This window comes from Diabrotica undecimpunctata, chromosome 4, assembly GCF_040954645.1.
Source record: "Diabrotica undecimpunctata isolate CICGRU chromosome 4, icDiaUnde3, whole genome shotgun sequence".
NCBI lineage: Eukaryota > Metazoa > Arthropoda > Insecta > Coleoptera > Chrysomelidae > Diabrotica > Diabrotica undecimpunctata.
The window spans coordinates 59,238,968-59,258,271 of NC_092806.1; the positions used below are offsets into that span (position 1 = coordinate 59,238,968).

General features: G+C 34.4%; 1 protein-coding gene across 4 annotated transcripts in view; it reads right to left on the reverse strand.

Moving 5' to 3' along the window:
• LOC140439570 (fatty-acid amide hydrolase 2-B) overlaps positions 1-19,304 on the reverse strand; it is a 161,060-nt gene that overhangs the window by 7,853 nt on the left and 133,903 nt on the right. For all 4 annotated transcript variants that reach the window (XM_072529559.1, XM_072529558.1, XM_072529560.1 and 1 more), the window contains 3 exons: positions 11,795-12,051; positions 8,178-8,453; positions 3,051-3,191 (listed from right to left, as the gene is read on the reverse strand). In XM_072529559.1, coding sequence (XP_072385660.1) covers positions 3,051-3,191; positions 8,178-8,453; positions 11,795-12,051 — 674 coding nt within the window. The remainder of the gene's footprint in view (positions 1-3,050; positions 3,192-8,177; positions 8,454-11,794; positions 12,052-19,304) is intronic.

Consider the following 19,304-nt stretch of genomic DNA (forward strand, 5'->3'; position numbering starts at 1 on the left):
GCTTAATTTCTATTATTGCTGAAATAATTTCTTATTGAGTAAACTCTTCAGAGTACACAGATGCAGGTGGACATGCAGACTTTAGCATTTTTAGTTCTTGTTTTAATTTGGTGGTGTGATCACGATTTTTAGGTACTCTTGAGGTTGCTACAATGTGGGAGGCCACTCTGTTGGGAGCTATTGGTACTTTGTCTCTAGTTGGGAGTCTGCTACTACCAAGTTTTCTAAGTAAAGACCATGCTTTTCTGCTTGATTTACCAAAGTCTTATTTTTCCAGAGTTTCCATCCATTTTGTAGTCTGGCTGCATCCATTGTACAGTAGTTCGTCTGCAATTTCTCGGTCTTGGCTTGAGTTGTATTCTTGATACAATTTCTTACATTTTTCATCCCATCCTGGGACATACTCTTTACGATATCCTCTGGGTATAGTTTTCTTCGCTGTAGAGTTAACCGCGCCAAGACATCTCATGCAGTTTGCACGTGTTGGGGTTATCCATCCCAGATATTTGTCCAATCTCTCAATAAAAATCGCCCAGTCTGCTTTTTGAAAGTTCCCCCTATTGAAAGGTCGAGGAAAAGATGATATTATTGTTATTTTGATGCCAACTTTTATTACAACTGGTCTATGTTGGATATTTGTCAAGTTCATTTAAATAAGTTGGCCACCTTTGAATTTTGGTGTTACAGAAGAATCCTACGAATATCATGGATTCAAAGAATGTCAAACGTGGAAGTAACTAGAAGGATAGGAAATGGGGCGGAAATAATATTAACCTTCGATAGAAGATGGAACTTAAAGAAGATGTTGGATATGTGGAAAATCTGGGAGTACTGTACTTGAAGCTGCCAGTGGTTGATTGTTTTTATTTGTTGCAACAAAACATCTGGGTTGCAACGTCTGGGTTGTATTCTCGCCTCCATGCTACAGATCCAAAAGTTTCCCGATCTTTAGCGTCAATGACTAAATAAGTGTCAGCCTCTTCGCTCCAGTTTAGCAGAGCCTCGCCGTTTTAATCACTGTGCCTATACTTCCAGAGTTCATGATGACTGTTGAAGTCTCCAACATAAACTAAGGGGTGTGGGTGAGCGTAAATAACATGCGAAGGCCACAGTACTGCTGGGGGTTTATAAATATTGCTGACAGTAATTTCGCCAATTTGTATAGTAACCGTAGAATGTTATTTATTTCTAATGTAGAACACATGTGTCCATTTTCTATTTTGTTTCGAACATAGGTTGACACTCCAAAAGCTGGATGGTGAGTTGTACCCAATGAATCATAGCCATGAATTCTTCCTCTAGCGAGAATTTGTTCTTCGTTTTCTACATGGGTTTCCTGAATTGCGACCACGTCGATATTATTTTCAATGAGAACCTTTTGAAGGTATTCACATTTACTTCTACTAACACCTTCTATATTTAAATGGCAGATTCGTATGCTTGGTCAGAGTCCTTTTGTTACTTGGTCCCGAGAAGGTCCATTTAAATTGTTGGTTGAAGGCATATCTTATATTCGCGATGAGTTCTTACCGGGAGATCTAGAGATTCTAGATTGTCTGGCTGCCTATTGTGCTAGTTTATTTAGCATTACCCAGGGTGCACTTGTAGTATTACTAGAGCTACTACGGACGAGAATTAGCTTTACACCCCAGGATACGCATTGAATCTCTATCTTCAATCCTGACGTCCTGAGGGAGTGCAGTGGTCATCGTGATTTCATGTATTGTATGTCTCCAAAGATTTCTCGTCTCTTTTAATTTTTTTTAACTAATCCAAAGGTCTTTTGCATATTCCTGTAATTTGATTGATCCATCTTGTTGTGGATCTTTCTCGTGATCTTCGGCCTTTTACGCGTTGAATAAAAAATTCTAGTGAACTAGTGCATATAATCCTTAGAGAAATGCTTAAACTTGCAAATATCATTCGCAAGCCATCAATAGATTTTAGTTGTTTCATCTTTAAACATACTCTTATTATAGCCATTAACAGACAAATGTTCTTGATTTTTGGCAGGTCGAAATGTTTCTGCTCTCTGGTAAGAAACAACCTTTTCCAATATTCTACTCCTTAATTTGGTTTTATTTAAACGTCTTATGATTAAGAAAGAAGTTTACAATCGTAAACATGATAAAAAAATGGAAAAAGAAAATATCTACTTTAATTTTATTAAATTGTAGGTTTTGATATAAAATATGTACATTTCTAAAATATGTGCAAAAGAAATGGGAAAATGATCACTAAGATAAAAATAAGTAGATCATGGCAAAAAATAAAAATATAAAAAATATAAATTTAAGTCCATAACAAAATAATTTAACTTTTTAGTTATATGTTTACTAAGTTGATTATCAAGTTATAAAAAGATGTGTTCTTGATATTCATGGCGAAAATGTTTCTTGCAGTTGCAAACAATATTTTCGACAGTTTTCTCTGCATTGTCGCCGAACCTTTGTTCATCTTACAGATATTATATCGGAATCAGGAGTGTCCATTCAGAACACCTATGGTTATTCAGTCTAGTTTTGTTCAAACAGTGTTTTCACGTTTTTCACGACGGAAATTTTTGAATTAACGCAGAATGGTTCTGGTCCGATAAAAGAAGTGGAAGAACAAGAAGAAAATGATTCTCTATCTTTAGGAATACTTTCGGTAATCTCCTTTAGATCAACTTATTTATACCCCGGTACTCATAAAAAACTACTTTGTATATTTTGTCAGTTGCTTAAGTCATTAGCTCTTAGGGACTCACAACTTTAAGTTGTAGATCTTAGAGTCTTTAATGCAGCTTGGCTGTCAGACAAGAAATATTTTGGTCGAACCGGGCCCTTAGCACAAGAATCTATTGTTAGTGATAGAAATATTGCCAAGGGCTACTGATGGTCTAATGAAACGAACTAACGTAACTCCTGTTTTTACTCCTTTACACGTTTTTGACGTAACAGTCTAATATAATAAGTAAGGGTACGTCTTGTGGTTTAAGCAATTTAAATGATTTATATTTATGAGAATATAATTTCATGTATTAAATAGAATTAAAATAATCTACTAACCTTTTCAGCATTAGTATGACAGATTTGTTCTAAATGTTCTACAACATTGTATATTGCTTCCAAACATTCCTCATTCACTTTGCCTGTCAGTGCTGACTGAATGTCGTCTACATAAAAAACTCTTAATTCCTTGACGTCTACCTAAAATGTAAAGTAATAAGTCATATGCCATATTATTATATGTTATATTATATAATATCATAAAAATATAATACAAGATAGACTGATTGCTGCAATACAGTTGCGTTTCTCCGGTTATCATTGCATCTTTGTCTAACGGGCTGGGTTTATCAACCACGTCACCTCATTGATAATTTAGGTCACGTGGTTGATAAAACTGGCAAATTAGAAAGAAACTGCTTTGCGTCAGTTTTCTCCGTCGCACTTGAGAAAGGGGCTGGTACTACAATGATCAGTCTACTTTGTATTATATGTCTATATATAATGTACATAAAATAAAGTAACTACGCTAAACGGCAAACATGATCTGTTTAACATGCACAAAAAATATAAAAAAAGTTACAGAGGAACCGATAAAATGCTCATATATCGCACTACAACGATGATAATAAGTTGATAACTAATCAAGAAGAAAAATAAGAAGTATGGACCAAATATATAGAGAAACTATTAGTGAGAATAATACGATCCAGTTTACAGTAAGAGAACGTGAACCTAGCCCACTTATAATGAAAGGAAAAATTGTTAAGGCCCTAAAAGAAATTAAGACAGCTAAAGCACCAGGACTAGACGGAATATACTTATAAATGTTAAAACTTATAAATACAAATAATATGGACATATTAGTAGAGCTTTTTAACAAAATGTAGTAAGTAGCAGAACTATAGAATGATTGGCTAAAATCGATTTTCATACCAATCACAAAAAAATCTAATGCCAGCAAATATGAATAGTTTCGTTTGATTAGACTGATGAGCCAAACCCTAAAACTACATGAAAAAATCATTCATCGCAGAATCTACAAAAAATGCGACACTGATATAAGTATGAAACAAAGTTTTGGTTTTAGATCCAGTCTTGGGACCTGAAAAGCGTTGTTCAGCCTGTCGATTCTCCTAAACCAAAGGTAGCGACCATAGCCTAGTATTATGTAAAATAAAAATCATCCTGAAATACTTCACACTCAAAAGAACGGCGCCAACACAAACAAAAATCAAAGTCGAATAACTAAATACCCAATCCACGGAATACAGAAAAAGAATATCAGAGAAGATCGCCAAAGCTGGGAAAACTCCAAAATAACATTATTAACGCAGCAACAGAATCACTTGGAGAGAGGAAAGTAACGAACACTAACATATCAAAAAAGAAAACACCATGGTTTAGAGAGGAAGTTAAGACAAAATATGACATTAGACATTCTATGACATTACATTACATTACATACAGACATTATAAACGAATCAGAAATAAAACGAATATTTTAGTTAGACAAATAAAAAGGGAACACTGGCAGAGCTTCTCAAAACAGATAGAACACGACTTATACGGAACACAAAAAGAAATATGGAGAATGATCAGAGGACAATGAAAAGAGATAAACAAATTGATAAAAATAAAACACATTCAGAAGGAAACATGGATAGACTACTTTCGATCCCTTATGCTAAAAGTGATGATAATGAACCACCAACACCAGAAGTGACGACAAACGAAGAAATAAATATTGAGGAGAAAGAGTTAAAGGAAGCATTAAGGAAATTAAAAAATAGAAAATCACCAGGAGAGGACAGAATACCGAACGAACTCCTAATCAGATCTGACCAAACAACTATTAAAACTAATCCAAAAAATAATAGAACAAAACAAAATTCCTCAAGAATGAAGATCAAGCATCCTAATACCTCTCTTCAAAAAGGGAGATAAATCGGACCCAGAAAATTACAGAAGAAATAATTTAATACAACACTAAAATTACCAACCAAAGTGATAACAAATAATATATATATATATATATATATATATATATATATATATATATATATATATATATATATAACGAGTTTATTACAGCTGCCGCCGTTTCTCGCATCGTAGCTTCCAACGCTTGCGATCGTTCCAGTCATCTACTTGTAGACCCCTATCTTCCATTGCACCTTTTACTTCTTGTCTCCACGATCTTCTTGGTCTTCCCTTTTTCCTGCGGTTGGTGGGGATCCACTGTAACATTCTCTTTGGCCATCGTTGATCATTCATCCTTTCTACATGACCATACCATTTCAGCCTTGTGCATTCTATAGTTTCCAGGACGTCAATGTCTATGCCCATACGCTCTCTGATTTCAGTATTCCTTACTATATCTCTTCTAGTGAGTTGGCAACATCTTCTCCAATAATTCATTTCCACTGCTTTTATTTTGGATGCGTCATTTTTATTTATTACCCAAAGCTCTGAACCATATGTAGCAATGCTTTCTATGATACTTTTGTATATCCTAATTTTTGTGTTTCGGGTGATGTGGTTATTCCAAAGTATACTATTTAGTTGACGTATTGCTGAATTTCCTTGACCAATTCTAGTAGCTATTCCTTTTGTATTCCGACCATTGTTTGTAATGTTTACACCGAGATATTTATAGCTATCAGTATTTTGAATTTGTTTGCTTCCTAGTTCTAAGTGCTTTCCTTCACCTCCCACTACTACGTACTCTGTTTTTGATGGATTAATTGATAAGCCCCACTTAGTATATTCTTCATCTATTTTTCGTAACATGTAGTGGATATCATCTTGATCTTCTGCAAGTATTACTTGGTCATCAGCAAAATGCAAGCTGTACAGTGTATGGTCTCCAATTTTAACACCCATAGGTTCACATTTTCTTTTCCAAATATCCAAAACCCCCTTCAAATAAATCTTAAAGAGTGTAGGTGCAATGCAGCAGCCTTGGCGAAGTCCTTTGGTCACTTTTATCTTTTTTGTCACTTTTTGTCCAATCTTTATTACACTCGTCATATCATCGTACAACTCCCTTACAGCATTAATGTAAATCGATAACAAATAAACTGAATGAAATTATAACACTAACAGAAGAACAACAAGGTTTTAGGTAGGGAATACCATGCATCGACGTTACATTTATAATGAGGCAAGTGGAAAAGAAATTAGTAGAATACAACAAAGTAGCATATCTATGCTTCGTGGACCTTAAGAAGGCATTTGACCTGGTCCAATTAAAGGACGTTATCCACTTTTGTACATAGAGATACATCTATTAATAATCAAAACGATCGAAAATATCTTCCAAAACAACACAATAAAAGTAAAAGTAGAAGAACTAACTTATTGAAGCTGGTAATGGGATAAGACTGGGAAATTCCCTGAGTTCTCTATTGTTGAACCTTATTATAGATGAAATATAAAAAAAGTAAGAACTAAAAATGGATACAAAATGGTAGAAAAACAACTTAAATAATCTGCTAAGCAGACGAGCAATACTACTCTCTCAAAATGAAGATAATTTACAACGTGCACCAATTTAATATAACCGCCAGAAAATTTAACATGTTAATTTCCCCAAAAAAGACAAAATGCATGGTTATAACAACAATTTTACTAAGATGTAAATTAGAGCTGGAAGGTCAGATAATAAAACAAGTGATGGAGTTTAAATATCTAGGCATCACATTATATAGCTACGGAAAGCTCGAAATGGAAGATCAAGTGAATAGAGCAAACAGAGCCGCAGGTTGCCTGAATCAAACAATATGGAGAAATACAAATATCGGGAAAGAAATGGAGGACAGAATTTACAAAATAGTCATCAGACCAATAATGACACACGGCAGAAACACGACCTGACAAAAAGGATGTTAGGAGCAGCAGAGGTGAAAACACTTAAAAAAAATTATGGTAAAACACTATAAGACAGAACTAGAAGTACAGATATACGATGTAGGGAACGATTATATAAGCCGAATGACAACAAATAGAGTAGTAAAGATCAGTTGAAAGATCGCAAAAACGATGGAACGACAACTTACTGGAGGCACATCGAAAAATAGACTGTAGAGAATATAGTACAAAATATTTCCTTCATATATTACTATAACTTTTACTAAATAAAATTAAACAGCGAAGGTGACGATCTCATCCCGAAAATGAACACGACTAAAACCAAGATCGTGGTTATAGGCCGAAATCTCAACTTGCAGACAAAAATAACTATCGACGACAAGCCAATAAAAAAGTAATAAAATGCAAATATTTGGGCTTCTGGATAGTAAACAACCTAGACGCAGACCTAGAAACAGGAACAAGGATAAAAATGGCATAAGCAATTTTGCTATAAATAAAGACCATGCTAAGCGACCGCAGCCACAAAATAACCAGCAGGATCAGATTTGTCAAATGCTACATGTACTCTGTCTTGTATGAAGTAGTGGCTTGGATCGTGAAAGTCGAAACAATGAACCGACGTATGCTTAGAATATCCTGGGTGGATCACGTCACAAATGACAAAGTTTTGTGACGTAAGCAGTGTTTGTAGCCGAAGAAAACTCCTGAGAATGACACAAAATCACCCACAGTTCTCCGAATATTGTCACCTTCATCGATGAAGTCGGCACTTGAAAGAGGAGATATAATATAGATGGGTATATGCTCGATGCTCGTTCCTCTTCTCACATATGGAGCTCGACATTTCCTAAAGTAAACATGGAGAATTTAACAAGAAAACCTAAAGACATATGGAAAGACAGATTCTGAGTATGTCATTTAAAGATCACCAAACTAATGAGCGACTTTGGATTACGATAAAAGTACAAGACTTAACTGAACAGAAAGGTAAATTAAAGTGGAAATGGGCTGGACACAACGAACGTCTCAACAATGATAGTCGGTATAAAAAAATAGGGAACTGAAGAACTTATGAAGCGAAAAGATCTAAACTCAAACTATGACCAACGAGGAACTGAAAGAGTCCTATGGTCGGCAATACGAATAAAAAAAAGTCTTAAAAAATATGCTCCTACTGATAACAATATATGCCTTAAAGATTATTACCTTGCTGTCAATTTTTTTTATGTAATAATTTTATATACGATACGTATATGTAGGTTTATTAATAAAATACAATGAACATATTCATTAAATATGTATTCTACTTACTGGTTCATGCAATCTTAGTTTGTTTCTAAAATTTGGTTCTGAAATAACTTGTAGCAATAGCTTCAGATCTCCTGCGTATCTCGACATAGGTCCTAAGGTAAAGGCAGCTTTCCACACGTCCTCATGCTTACAGCTGGGATAATGACCAACACTAGAGACCGTCCCCGGAGTCGGCTTATGGCCCCAAACGCCACAAAAGTGTGCGGGAAGTCTCAACGATCCAGCTATGTCCGATCCAATGCCTATAACAGATCCGGCAGTTGCCAAAAGGCTAGCCTAAAAAGAATAATGACACATTTAAAAAAGATATATCTAAAGTAAGTTTCATTGTAGAAGTAATTTATCTAGATCTTAGGAATTTATATTTTATTTATTTTTTGCTATTGTCTATTGTATATTGTATATTGTGAAGCGTATCTTTATGATCAAGTTGATACCAAAAAAGGAGGAGCCAAAATTTATAAAATAGCCAAACATAGATCAAAGAAAGCAAGAGATTTTAATCAGATTAGATGTATCCGAGATGAAATTAGTTAAATACTAACTTACGAAAAGGATGTCAAAAAGAGATGAAAAAAATAATTTGACAGGTTATTAAATGAATTCTTCATATTAAATAAAGCAAACCAGTTGAGTTCACAGAGACAGTAACAGTAATGGTGACCAAAATAACAAAGGAAGAAGTGACTCAAGCAATTCAAAAAATAAAGCTGCAAGCAAAGTCAAAAACAAAGCAGTTGGACGAGATGATATTCCTGGGGAAGTGTGGAGAAATATGAAGAATTTATCGTAGAATCCTGAAGATATCCTATGCGTAGCTATGCACCATAAGATGTAGTGTTATTAGAAAATAGTGAAAGCGACTTAGAACAAAAACTGAAATGGTGGAGACAAGATGCATGCAGTAGAATTAGAGTTGGATGAATGAAGTGGAAGGAATCGAGTGGTGTGTTGTGTAACAGAAAAATTCCAATGAAGCTGAAGGGAGAATTCTATAAAACAGTTATAAGACCAGCTATGATGTATGGAACTGAATGTAGGACAGTTAAAAAGAAAGAGGAATAACGAATGCATGTAGCGGAAATGAAAATACTTTGATGGATGAGTATAGTGACACAAAAGTATAAAGTTAGGAATGAGTATATTAGGGGAAATCAGGGGTGGCACCAATTGTTGACAAGATGAGAGCATAGGTTAAGATGGTTGGATGGCCAATGTAGAGATGTTAATCACCCAATACGAAGAATTGCTGATCTGCGGGTTCCTGGAAGTAGTAAGAGAGGAAGACCAAAAAAGACCTGGGGTGGAAAAGCTTAGGCAGGGTATGTCGGTAAAGAGTATTAATATTGATATGACCCAAGATAAAAACTGTAACTAGGGAAGCCGAACCCGAATAGAAAAAAAAGCAAAGATAATTATGATGATGTTGCTATTGTAGTGTAACCGATTTTTATGATATTTAACAACTTAACAGTAATATATTCAAATATATAGAGAGTATAAAAAAATATGAGTACAACTAACAACTGAGGGTTTAAAAAAATTCATACCTGAGGTTTTATTACTGAAAATAATTTATGACTAGGATGGTAATTCTTATCAAGAAATTTTTTTGTGTGCATCCATGTGGTTTTGGTTTTAGAATATCTGTAGTCTACCTACTGCTACCACCGCGTTCCATACTGTCAAAAGCTTTCTCAAAATCTACAAAAACTGAATATATCGGGATGATATAATCATTTGCTTTTTGGATTAGAATTTTCACAGTTAACAAGTAGTCACAGTTTACATTTCATGAAAAAAGTCGCCAACAAGTCCAAAATGTGCCAGTGTGACCTTGCCGAAACGTCAAAATAATGTTTTCTTTAGTATGCAGTGTATCTTTCTTGTGAATATTATCCTCCCTTAAGGTATTTTCTAAACCTAAAGAGTGTAGTCGATTTCTGACCATTTAGATCAACCATATTTGTCCTGCCTACTATTTCATTTCGTTGTCCTTTTTCTCGCGTTAGTCGTCGTAATGAAATCATTCCTGTTCCGAGGCATAATCCTGTTTCTATGAGCTTTATGGTTTTAAAGTTTATCAGTAGGGTGCTAACCTGGCTGTAGACCCCCTCCTCCTTTATCCGGGCTTGGGACCGACAACAGTTCTGTCGAGCTGCTCGATCCACCCAACAAAACTGCAGGTGGAGTTCCTTAACCTGCGGATGCCTTAACAATACTATATGGCGAAACAGAAACATTGACACTGAGATGAAGTCAAGAATTTATAAAGCCAGTGTAAGACCAATAATGACATATGCCTCAGGAACAAGACCCGACACAGCCACAACGCAAAGGATACTGTAAACGTCAGAGATGAGAGTACTGAGAAGAATTACAGGAAATATGCAGAGAGATCGAAAGAGAAGTGAAGACATTAGAGGAAAATGTAACGTACAATGTATAAATGAATGGACACAAAATAGAAAAAAGAATGGAATAACCACATAAGCAGGATGGAGGAGAATAAGAAGCAGACTATTTCATTTTATAAATTTCATTTCTATCCATTTTATCATAGGCCTTTTTGTGGTCAAGAAATAGAAATATATATGGTCAGGTTGTGTTCATAACTGCTATGTAGGAACTGCTTTAGAGTGATGATCTGGTCTATAGAAGATCGTACACTTCGAAAGTCTGCCTGGTATTCTCCATCTATGCTCTCTTCATATTTATTAATCCTTCTCTAAAATAGGTTGGCCAGCATCACCTGATCGGATATTGTACTTCTATTTAATTATGTGTTTTGAATTCAATATTTTCTTTATCATGGACAATCGTTAGTCACTGATAAAATTATTTTAACTGAATAAAATAATACACTGATTTCCGAGCTTATAGGCCGTAATCTGTAATTATTTCTCCCTAACTTTTCATCGGCGATAGTGGCAAATATTATCAAATGCCTACCGCCGTCTCAAACAAAGCACATGGAACACATAATTACTATCTAAGGTCTATAAACCCGAAAAGCAATGAATATATAACATGTATACTATTTAAATAAATATTGCAATAAAAAAACATACAGAAGTTAAAACACTTCACCATTGTATTTAGGTATATAAAAACATATAGTTAAAACTTTTACAAGTGTCGTCAAAATTTATACAGTAGCAGCATAACGTTTTCGATCTAATCAGATCATCTTCCGTGCCTTATGTACTTGAAGCTAACAATGAAATTTGTGGCTATGACATCCATATATGGGTTTACATCTTTCCAAAATTAAATTATATGTTGACTCTAGGTCGATGACAATGGAAAACAATGGAAACGTTTCCATTGTCATCGACCTAGAGTCAACATATAATTTAATTTTGGAAAGATGTAAACCCATATATGAATGTCATAGCCACAAATTTCATTGTTAGCTTCAAGTACATAAGGCACTGAAGATGATCTGATTAGATCGAAAACGTTAAACGTTTACAGTATACAGCCAACTACTGTGATTTTCCCATTAATTTTTAAATATTGCAATATTTTGAAAATCTTTTTATTTACTGATTATTATTGTTTTTCAATTGTGATTACAATTAGGTATTTATTAATGAGTTAAAAGTTTCTCCTACCTCACCTCCAGATGATCCTCCACAAGTCCTAGACGTATCGTAGGGATTCTTTGTCGTTCCTACAAGTTTATTGGTTGATTCCCAATTTAAGCATAACTCCGGAATGTTGGTCGTTACCAATAGTATAGCTCCCGCTTCTCTGGCATATTTTACGGTAACTGCATCATGATCTGCTATGACGTTGGCTCTGGTTACCATTCCAGCTGTACTCTTCATTTTGGCTACTTCGATACTACCTTTTATCGATATAGGAACACCTAAGGCAAACAGTGTTGTAATATTGAATCAAAATTTAATTAAAACAGTTGGAACATCTAATAACCATATTTGAAAAATTGTTTTATAAACATTTAATAATATCCTGCCTTTCATACCCAAGATCAGTATAATATTAAGAGCATGTCAGCATTTTTTGGGCTTCTGGTATACAAGAATGAGATCAAACTTAATGGTATGCTTTTATAGTTTATTTTTATGAACGAGAGAGTAATTAGCATAATTTTAACTGGTAGCTCCGACCACTCCATGGGCGTGCTCAAGATTAATTGAAAAATTACTTTGAATAATTGTAAAAAATAAATGAATTATTTCAGTGTTATAAAGTGTTATGTGTATGTAAACAAAAGTGACCTCTTTTATCACACACTATATTAGAACTGACTGGCCTACATTAAAAAGGGTTTTAAAAAATTCACATTTTTTTTAATTTTTAAAAATTACAAAAGAGAAAAAGAGTTTTTAAAATTGTCTAAGGTATTTTAAATAGATGAATAAAAATATTAATATAAAACTTACAGCTACTTGTTACAAATCCAAATCAGATTCAGAAGATGAACTTTCAGAACCAAGATTTATAATAACTGGCTCGATCATTTTATCAGTAATATTGTCCAGCTTCCACATTTTTTCCTCTTCTTTAATAGTGTGATTTACTGCCTTTTCCCAGTTTTCAGGTTTTACATTATTTACGGCCTCCAAAAACAACTGTTTAACATCATGAATTTTAAAAGTGGTATTTTTTCTTGAAACTTCACTCTTTATCTGTGCCCATACCAGTTTAATCGGGTTTAATTCACAATGATATGGTGGGGATCTAAGTACTGTCATTCCACGATTTTTGGCAATTTCATCAATTTCGTATTTTTTAAATTTTTCTTTATGAAGGGCACACAACGAATAAAGTTCCTTTCTTATAGATCCGGGATGGTACGTAATATTTTTTGAACTCAGCCAATTCTGCAAGTCTTTTTTTAACCACTTGGTTGTGGACAGTCCTTCTATAAGTCTGGAGTGATAACTTGCATTATCCATTACTATTACACAGTTCTTAGGAAGAAGATCTATCATTTGTTCGAACCATTCTTGAAAGACATCAGCGTTCATGTCTTCATGGTAGTCACCGGTACGAGTTGATTCAAAAGTTAATAAACCACCTTCAACAAAACCGTCTGAACTGCCAATGTGTACTATTATCAGCCTGCGTCCCTTTCCTGATGGTGGGTTTAAACCAGTAGATAAGTTATTTACAAAAGCGTGCCTTTGACTTGTAACAGTTTCATCCTGCCAAAATTATTTGGTGTATGACCCTCGTTGATCCATGTTTCATCAAGATAAAATATTTTTCTTTTTTGGTTTCTCATTTCCTTTACGGTTCTGAGAAAATCTCTTCTCCATATGACAATATCGCTTCTTTCTAATAAAATAGACTTTCTGGGATTCTTTTTCCAGCGGAAGCCTATTTCTTTTAAAAATTTCCATAACGTACTTCGACTCATTTCTGGGTAATCCTTATCATCTCGAACTGAGACAAGAACTTTATCCAATGTTGGAAATTCTTGTCTAAAGAAGAATTCATGCACTTTACGTCGAAGTCCTTCTTTAAAATGATATTCTATTTGAAATTTTGGTTTCCCTGGAGCATTACGTGGCATTTGAAAACTACCACATTTCTCTTCTTTAATAACTCTGTAAATCGTAGATTTCCCAACACCAAGTGTACTGCTAACTAACTCAACGGTCTCATCAACACTTTCACATAAACGTTTGTCTGTAAATGATTTAAAACAATTAAATATTAATGTTTTTTCATTAACTGTTAGAGGACCAATTTTTCGGCGTTTACACGGCACTTCCAAATTTTCCATAACACTAGTATACACAATAAACTGCACCTTGCAACTGAAGTACCTACTTTTAGTGAACTGTTAAGAATTTTGAATACGCCACTTGGACCTTCCTATATACAAAATGGAAAAACCCACTATCACATTTTCTGTGGAATAAGTTTAGAAGGTAATTATCTAGTCAATTACTGTCGTAGATTCCTGGAATTAAAAAATTAAATGTTTGATTGTTGAAACCCTTACTTCGTGGAATGCACTCATTTCAGATAAAATAAAACGTTTTATTTTATCTAAAGAATTAAACTTTATTTTGCAAATAGGCAAAGAATTAAACTTTATTTTGCAAATAGATAAAATAAAACGTTTTATTTTATCTAAAGAATTAAACTTTATTTTGCAAATAGGTAGGTACTTATTAAACTTCTATTGGTTATATATAACTAATAAAATAAACATCTTACATTTCTTGCAAATTCATTAGTACCTGTTAACCTCCATCACTCCGACACTGGCAACCTTATTTAGGGATTAGTAATCCTCACAACTATTGTATTCTATTCTGCTCCAACCTTTATACCTGGTGGTCATACTCAATTTAAAATTGTTTTCCTATATACTTCTGTAAACTTGTTGACAAATATCTGTTTTTCATTGAGTCACCCGTATCAACAGTTTAGGGATTTGCATACATAATTTATTGTTTTATTACTCTCTCATACATAAAAATACACTATAGTGTATATTATTAACCGTGATTTCTTTTGCAGGAAAAAATTTCGAATGTAACCTATGAATACGTCCACTACCCGTGGAAGTTACTCTAGATATTACACCTTTATACATGTGTCTTCTTAATGTGCCATACCCAAATTTGAGTGTAGGTAATTCCTCTACATTTAATTATGTGTGTTGTGTATCATTCAATGTTCAAAGATATACGGAAGTCAGAGTTTAAAGCTGAATCTGAACGACTAAGCGTAGAAGACCGAATTATAACCGACAGATTATAACTTTGTGGTTTATCAGAGTCTTCGAAGTGACGACCTAATTAATACTTTTTGGTTTTTGTAGCGGGGATAGAACCCACATACTTCAGCACAAAAGGCTGTTACCTCTGAGCTACCTAAGCTCGACCCAACTTTGATGAAAGTTAGTATTGGGGCATGTTTCAAGACTATTTGGAAAGGAAGAATACGTTCGTGGATAAATTTACTACGAAGTTGAGTTACAAAAACCACAAATGGAAAAAAGATCTCATTTCTAAGCAAACAAGAATGCGGTTAAGTTGTTCTTAGACGGCTCTTAAATAGCAAAAACAAACTGCAATAATAATGTATGGACCTAGAACTAAACAATCAGAAAGTCTGGGCAAAATGTCCAGTTACTTTTAAGTGGAAACTCGCTTTATTGAAAGCCTATTAGAAGTAGAGACTTAAAAGAGTGGTCACGGGCATACAGGCATATTTAGTCGGTGTGTTTCGTTCCAGAGTCACACAGTAATGCTTTTTCATAGGGATTCATAGAAGTGGCGAACCCAGAATTTGTCTTAGGGGGGGGGGGTTTGAAATTTTTTTATGCTACCTCCATTTTGAGTCCCTAAAATTAGGGTTTTAGTTTAATTTAAAGTACTAAAGATAGCAGTGCCAAAGATTCAGGTATCTATTATCCTGCGTACAAACTAAAACCACCCTCTCTTACTTGTGCGCAGTTGACTGTCGCACGTACCGTACTCCGAAAGTGGGGTGGCCACTGTAAGGCTGACGACATTTTTGGAACACTCCCTTCTCTTATCTAGATCTTATCTATTGTTCTGAAGCTATTTTCTTGTGGCATTTTAAAGTAATTACTATTTTAATGGGAATAAGCCACAATTGAAGGTTAAAATAAGGTTATTGACGTTTAACATTAATCCAACTTGTAAATACAATACATTTTGAAGACGGCTATCGCCGTATTTCCGTTCTCCTCCCGGTCCAAGGCATGCTCCTCCTCCAAACCTCTCAATTCCATCGCTCTTCTAATTCGTTCATTTCATGAGCGTCGAGGTCTACCTCTTTTTTTTTCTTCCAGGGGGCTTCCATTTGTGAAGTTTTTGGGGCCAACGTTTGTCAGGCATTCTCAATAGATGTCCAAACCATTTTAAATCTCTTCTTTCTATTCTGTCAATGACCGTTTCTGTAGCATTCAGGTTATTTCTTATAGATTCGTTGGTCTTCCTTTCCTGCCTTGATGTTCTAGCACTTCTTCTCAAATAATCCATTTCAACTGCCAACAATCTTCTCTTCAGGTCTGCATTAATTGTCGATACTTTAGAGCCATAACAAAGAACTGATTCAACCATGGTTTGCCATATTCTTTTTTTGTTCCTTTTGGAAATGTGGTGATCCCACCATAATGAGTTCAGACATCCTATAATTTTACGTCCCTGATTAATTCGTGTTTAATTTCGGTTTCTCCCAAGCCGTTATTAGCAATGAGTGGACCTAAATATTTAAATTTTTCCACTTGTTTGATTTCCACGTCCTCGTCTATCAACACTCCAGACCTTGCATCTGAATTGATAATTAAGTAAATATTCTGTTTTCTTCATGCTGACTTGTAACCCCCTTTTTAAATATTCTTATAGACGCTTTATCATAAATTCTAGATCATAAGAATCTTGAGTTAGGATGACTTGGTCATCCGCAAAGTTCAGGGAGAACAGTACGTCATTTCCTATAGGGATTCCCATTCCCTGGCAGTGGTTTTTCTAATTTTGGAGGGCTGCCTCAATATATAAATTAAACAGTAAGGGTGACATACTGCATCCTTGTTTTAGTCCTTTTGTTACTTTTATTGGCTCTGATAGTCTATATCCGATTTTTAGGTAAGTAGTGTTATCCCTGTATACGTCTGTGATTATTCCTAAAAGGTATGGACTAATGTCGAGTTGTTGTTAAGCTTGCCACAATTTAAGTCTTGAAACTGTATTATACGCCTTTTCTAGGTCGATGAAGACTAGATGTACTTCGGTACCATCCGCTATTCTTTTTTCTATTAATTGTTGGAGTATAAACAAGTCATCAGTGCAAGATCAAAGATCAAAAAATCAAACGTCAATAAACTTATTTTAACCTTCAATTGCGACTTATTCCCATTAAAATAGTAATTAGATCTTATCTCTGTCGTTAGCCCGGTTGGTGTTTCTCTTCTTGTTCTTTCTTTTTAATGACTACTCGGATGTAATTGTGAACACTATTCCATTCCTCCGTATTTCCCGTCATCTTCACGATCATCCCTCTTACAGTCACAGGGTTCATACCTATTTCTTTATACATTCTGTTTCTCTCCACTGTAGATATATTACACTCCAGCATTGTGTGAGTAACAATGTCGGAATATTCGCAGTATAGGCATTTATCTGTATCTGTCTTTCTGAACCTATGAAGATACGCCCTAAAACAGACAATCTACCCAGTCCCTTAGGCTCGAGATCAGCATCATTGTCCATTGAGCAACATCTTCCTTGTTGTTCCACTCTTCTTGCCATCTTTCCATTGATTTTTCCCTTTCTTCTTTTTTTATAGTTGTTGTCAAATGCTTCCTTCTCCCATAGAGATGTCTCTTTTCTACTGCTAACACATGCAGAGGAACACAACCCGTGATAGTCCACAAGGCCGCCGCAGATACAGTCCTGTAGGCGCATGCTACTCGCAACAGACTCGTTCTGTCTACTTTTTCATAAGCCTAATATTAGGTATCTATATCTAAATATAATGAAAAATATTATTAATTATTGTCTATTTATACAATAATTATTGTGTTCTACATATTTAAAGTGGTAATTTAATTATTGAATCAGCGTTTTGGATTTTTTGTATTGTGTGTGAAAGACAAGTTACATTTTCCTACTATTCTTTATAATATATTGTTTACTTTATATGCCCTGGGGGGGGGGGGGTTTAACCCCCAAACCCCCCCCCCCTGGGTGCGCCACAGATTCATAGAGTAACCGTCTGGGGAGACTTACTTATGAAGCCCGCCCATGAAAATTTTGTTGCGTTTGGTAGATTCAACTATGAGGTAGAGGGCCAAAAAAATAATTGTAAATTTGTAGATAAATTTTATTGTACAAAATGAAAAAAATATAAATGATAGTATACGTTTTGAATAATATAATAAAAAATACAGTTTCCATATTTATTTATTTACTTAATGGGTATCAAAAAAACATGGCATGCAATTTTTTTTTTGACATGACGTACATTGCCACTTAGTTCTAGTTGTTTGATTTTGTGCTACATGCCTGTCTAAAGTATTGTTGATTTTATAGTAACACTCTACACAACGACCTCTAGTAGCTTCTTCTAGCTTATGTTGATTTTCGTATTGGTGTTCTGTTGGATGATCATTGCCTTTTTTTAAACCTAGGAGAGCTAAAGTAAGATTCTCTCGAAATTCGGTTATCTCCATTTTCTCGTTTGTAATTTCTTTATATAATATATAAGAGTTTACCAAACATGTTCCAAAAATTAGTTCTATGTCTAACTTTCTATACCATTTGGTGTCTGTTCTGAGACAATCAGAGTATGCTTTTAATTGATCTGAAAGATAAATATAAGCCTTTGATTTGTTGTAGTCAAAAATTGCTTTTGATTTTTCAATATCTCGCCTTCGTTGGATAACATCAACAACTTCATCTGTATGTTAAGTTGTTAAAACCAGTACATCTCTGGTATCCTTCCATTTCAATAGAACTATTCCATTATTGCTCTCTTGATCAAATACTTCATGTTTTTTTATTTTTTTTGTAACAACGACTTTTGAATTGAATTTTCTGTCCCCACTAAATGGGTTTGTCTTTCTAATAGAGAAATTGCCAGAGAAACGCTCGTATAGTAATTATCAGTATAGAGGGTTCTTCCTTAATCAAAAGATTCCCCTTCAAATTTAAAATAACGTTTGCTGAAGCGTTGCTACCAGAAATAGCGTCTTTTCCACAATATACAATTATAGTACATAATTTGTACAGCTTTATACCAAACTTGCTATTCTAATTTTTTATATACTGTAAATTTTAGACGACCTCTGAATGGAATAAGGTTTCGTCGATACATATATCAGATTCTGAGGTAACAAATGATTGAAACTTATCTTTCAACTTATTTATTAGTGGAGATATTTTTCTGAGACTATCTTCTACAAAATTATTGTCTTCATTATTATTGAAATGCCACATTCCGAGAAGTTGTTCACATTGATCTCTAGATATCACTTTTTTTACTTTATTAGAATATAAAATGTTAATATGACTTTATGCGAGGGAGTTTCATTAGTCCCATCCACAAAATTACTCCGAAAAATTTTTTCATTTCTTCAGCATTTGTTGGCACCCAAGTTTTTATATA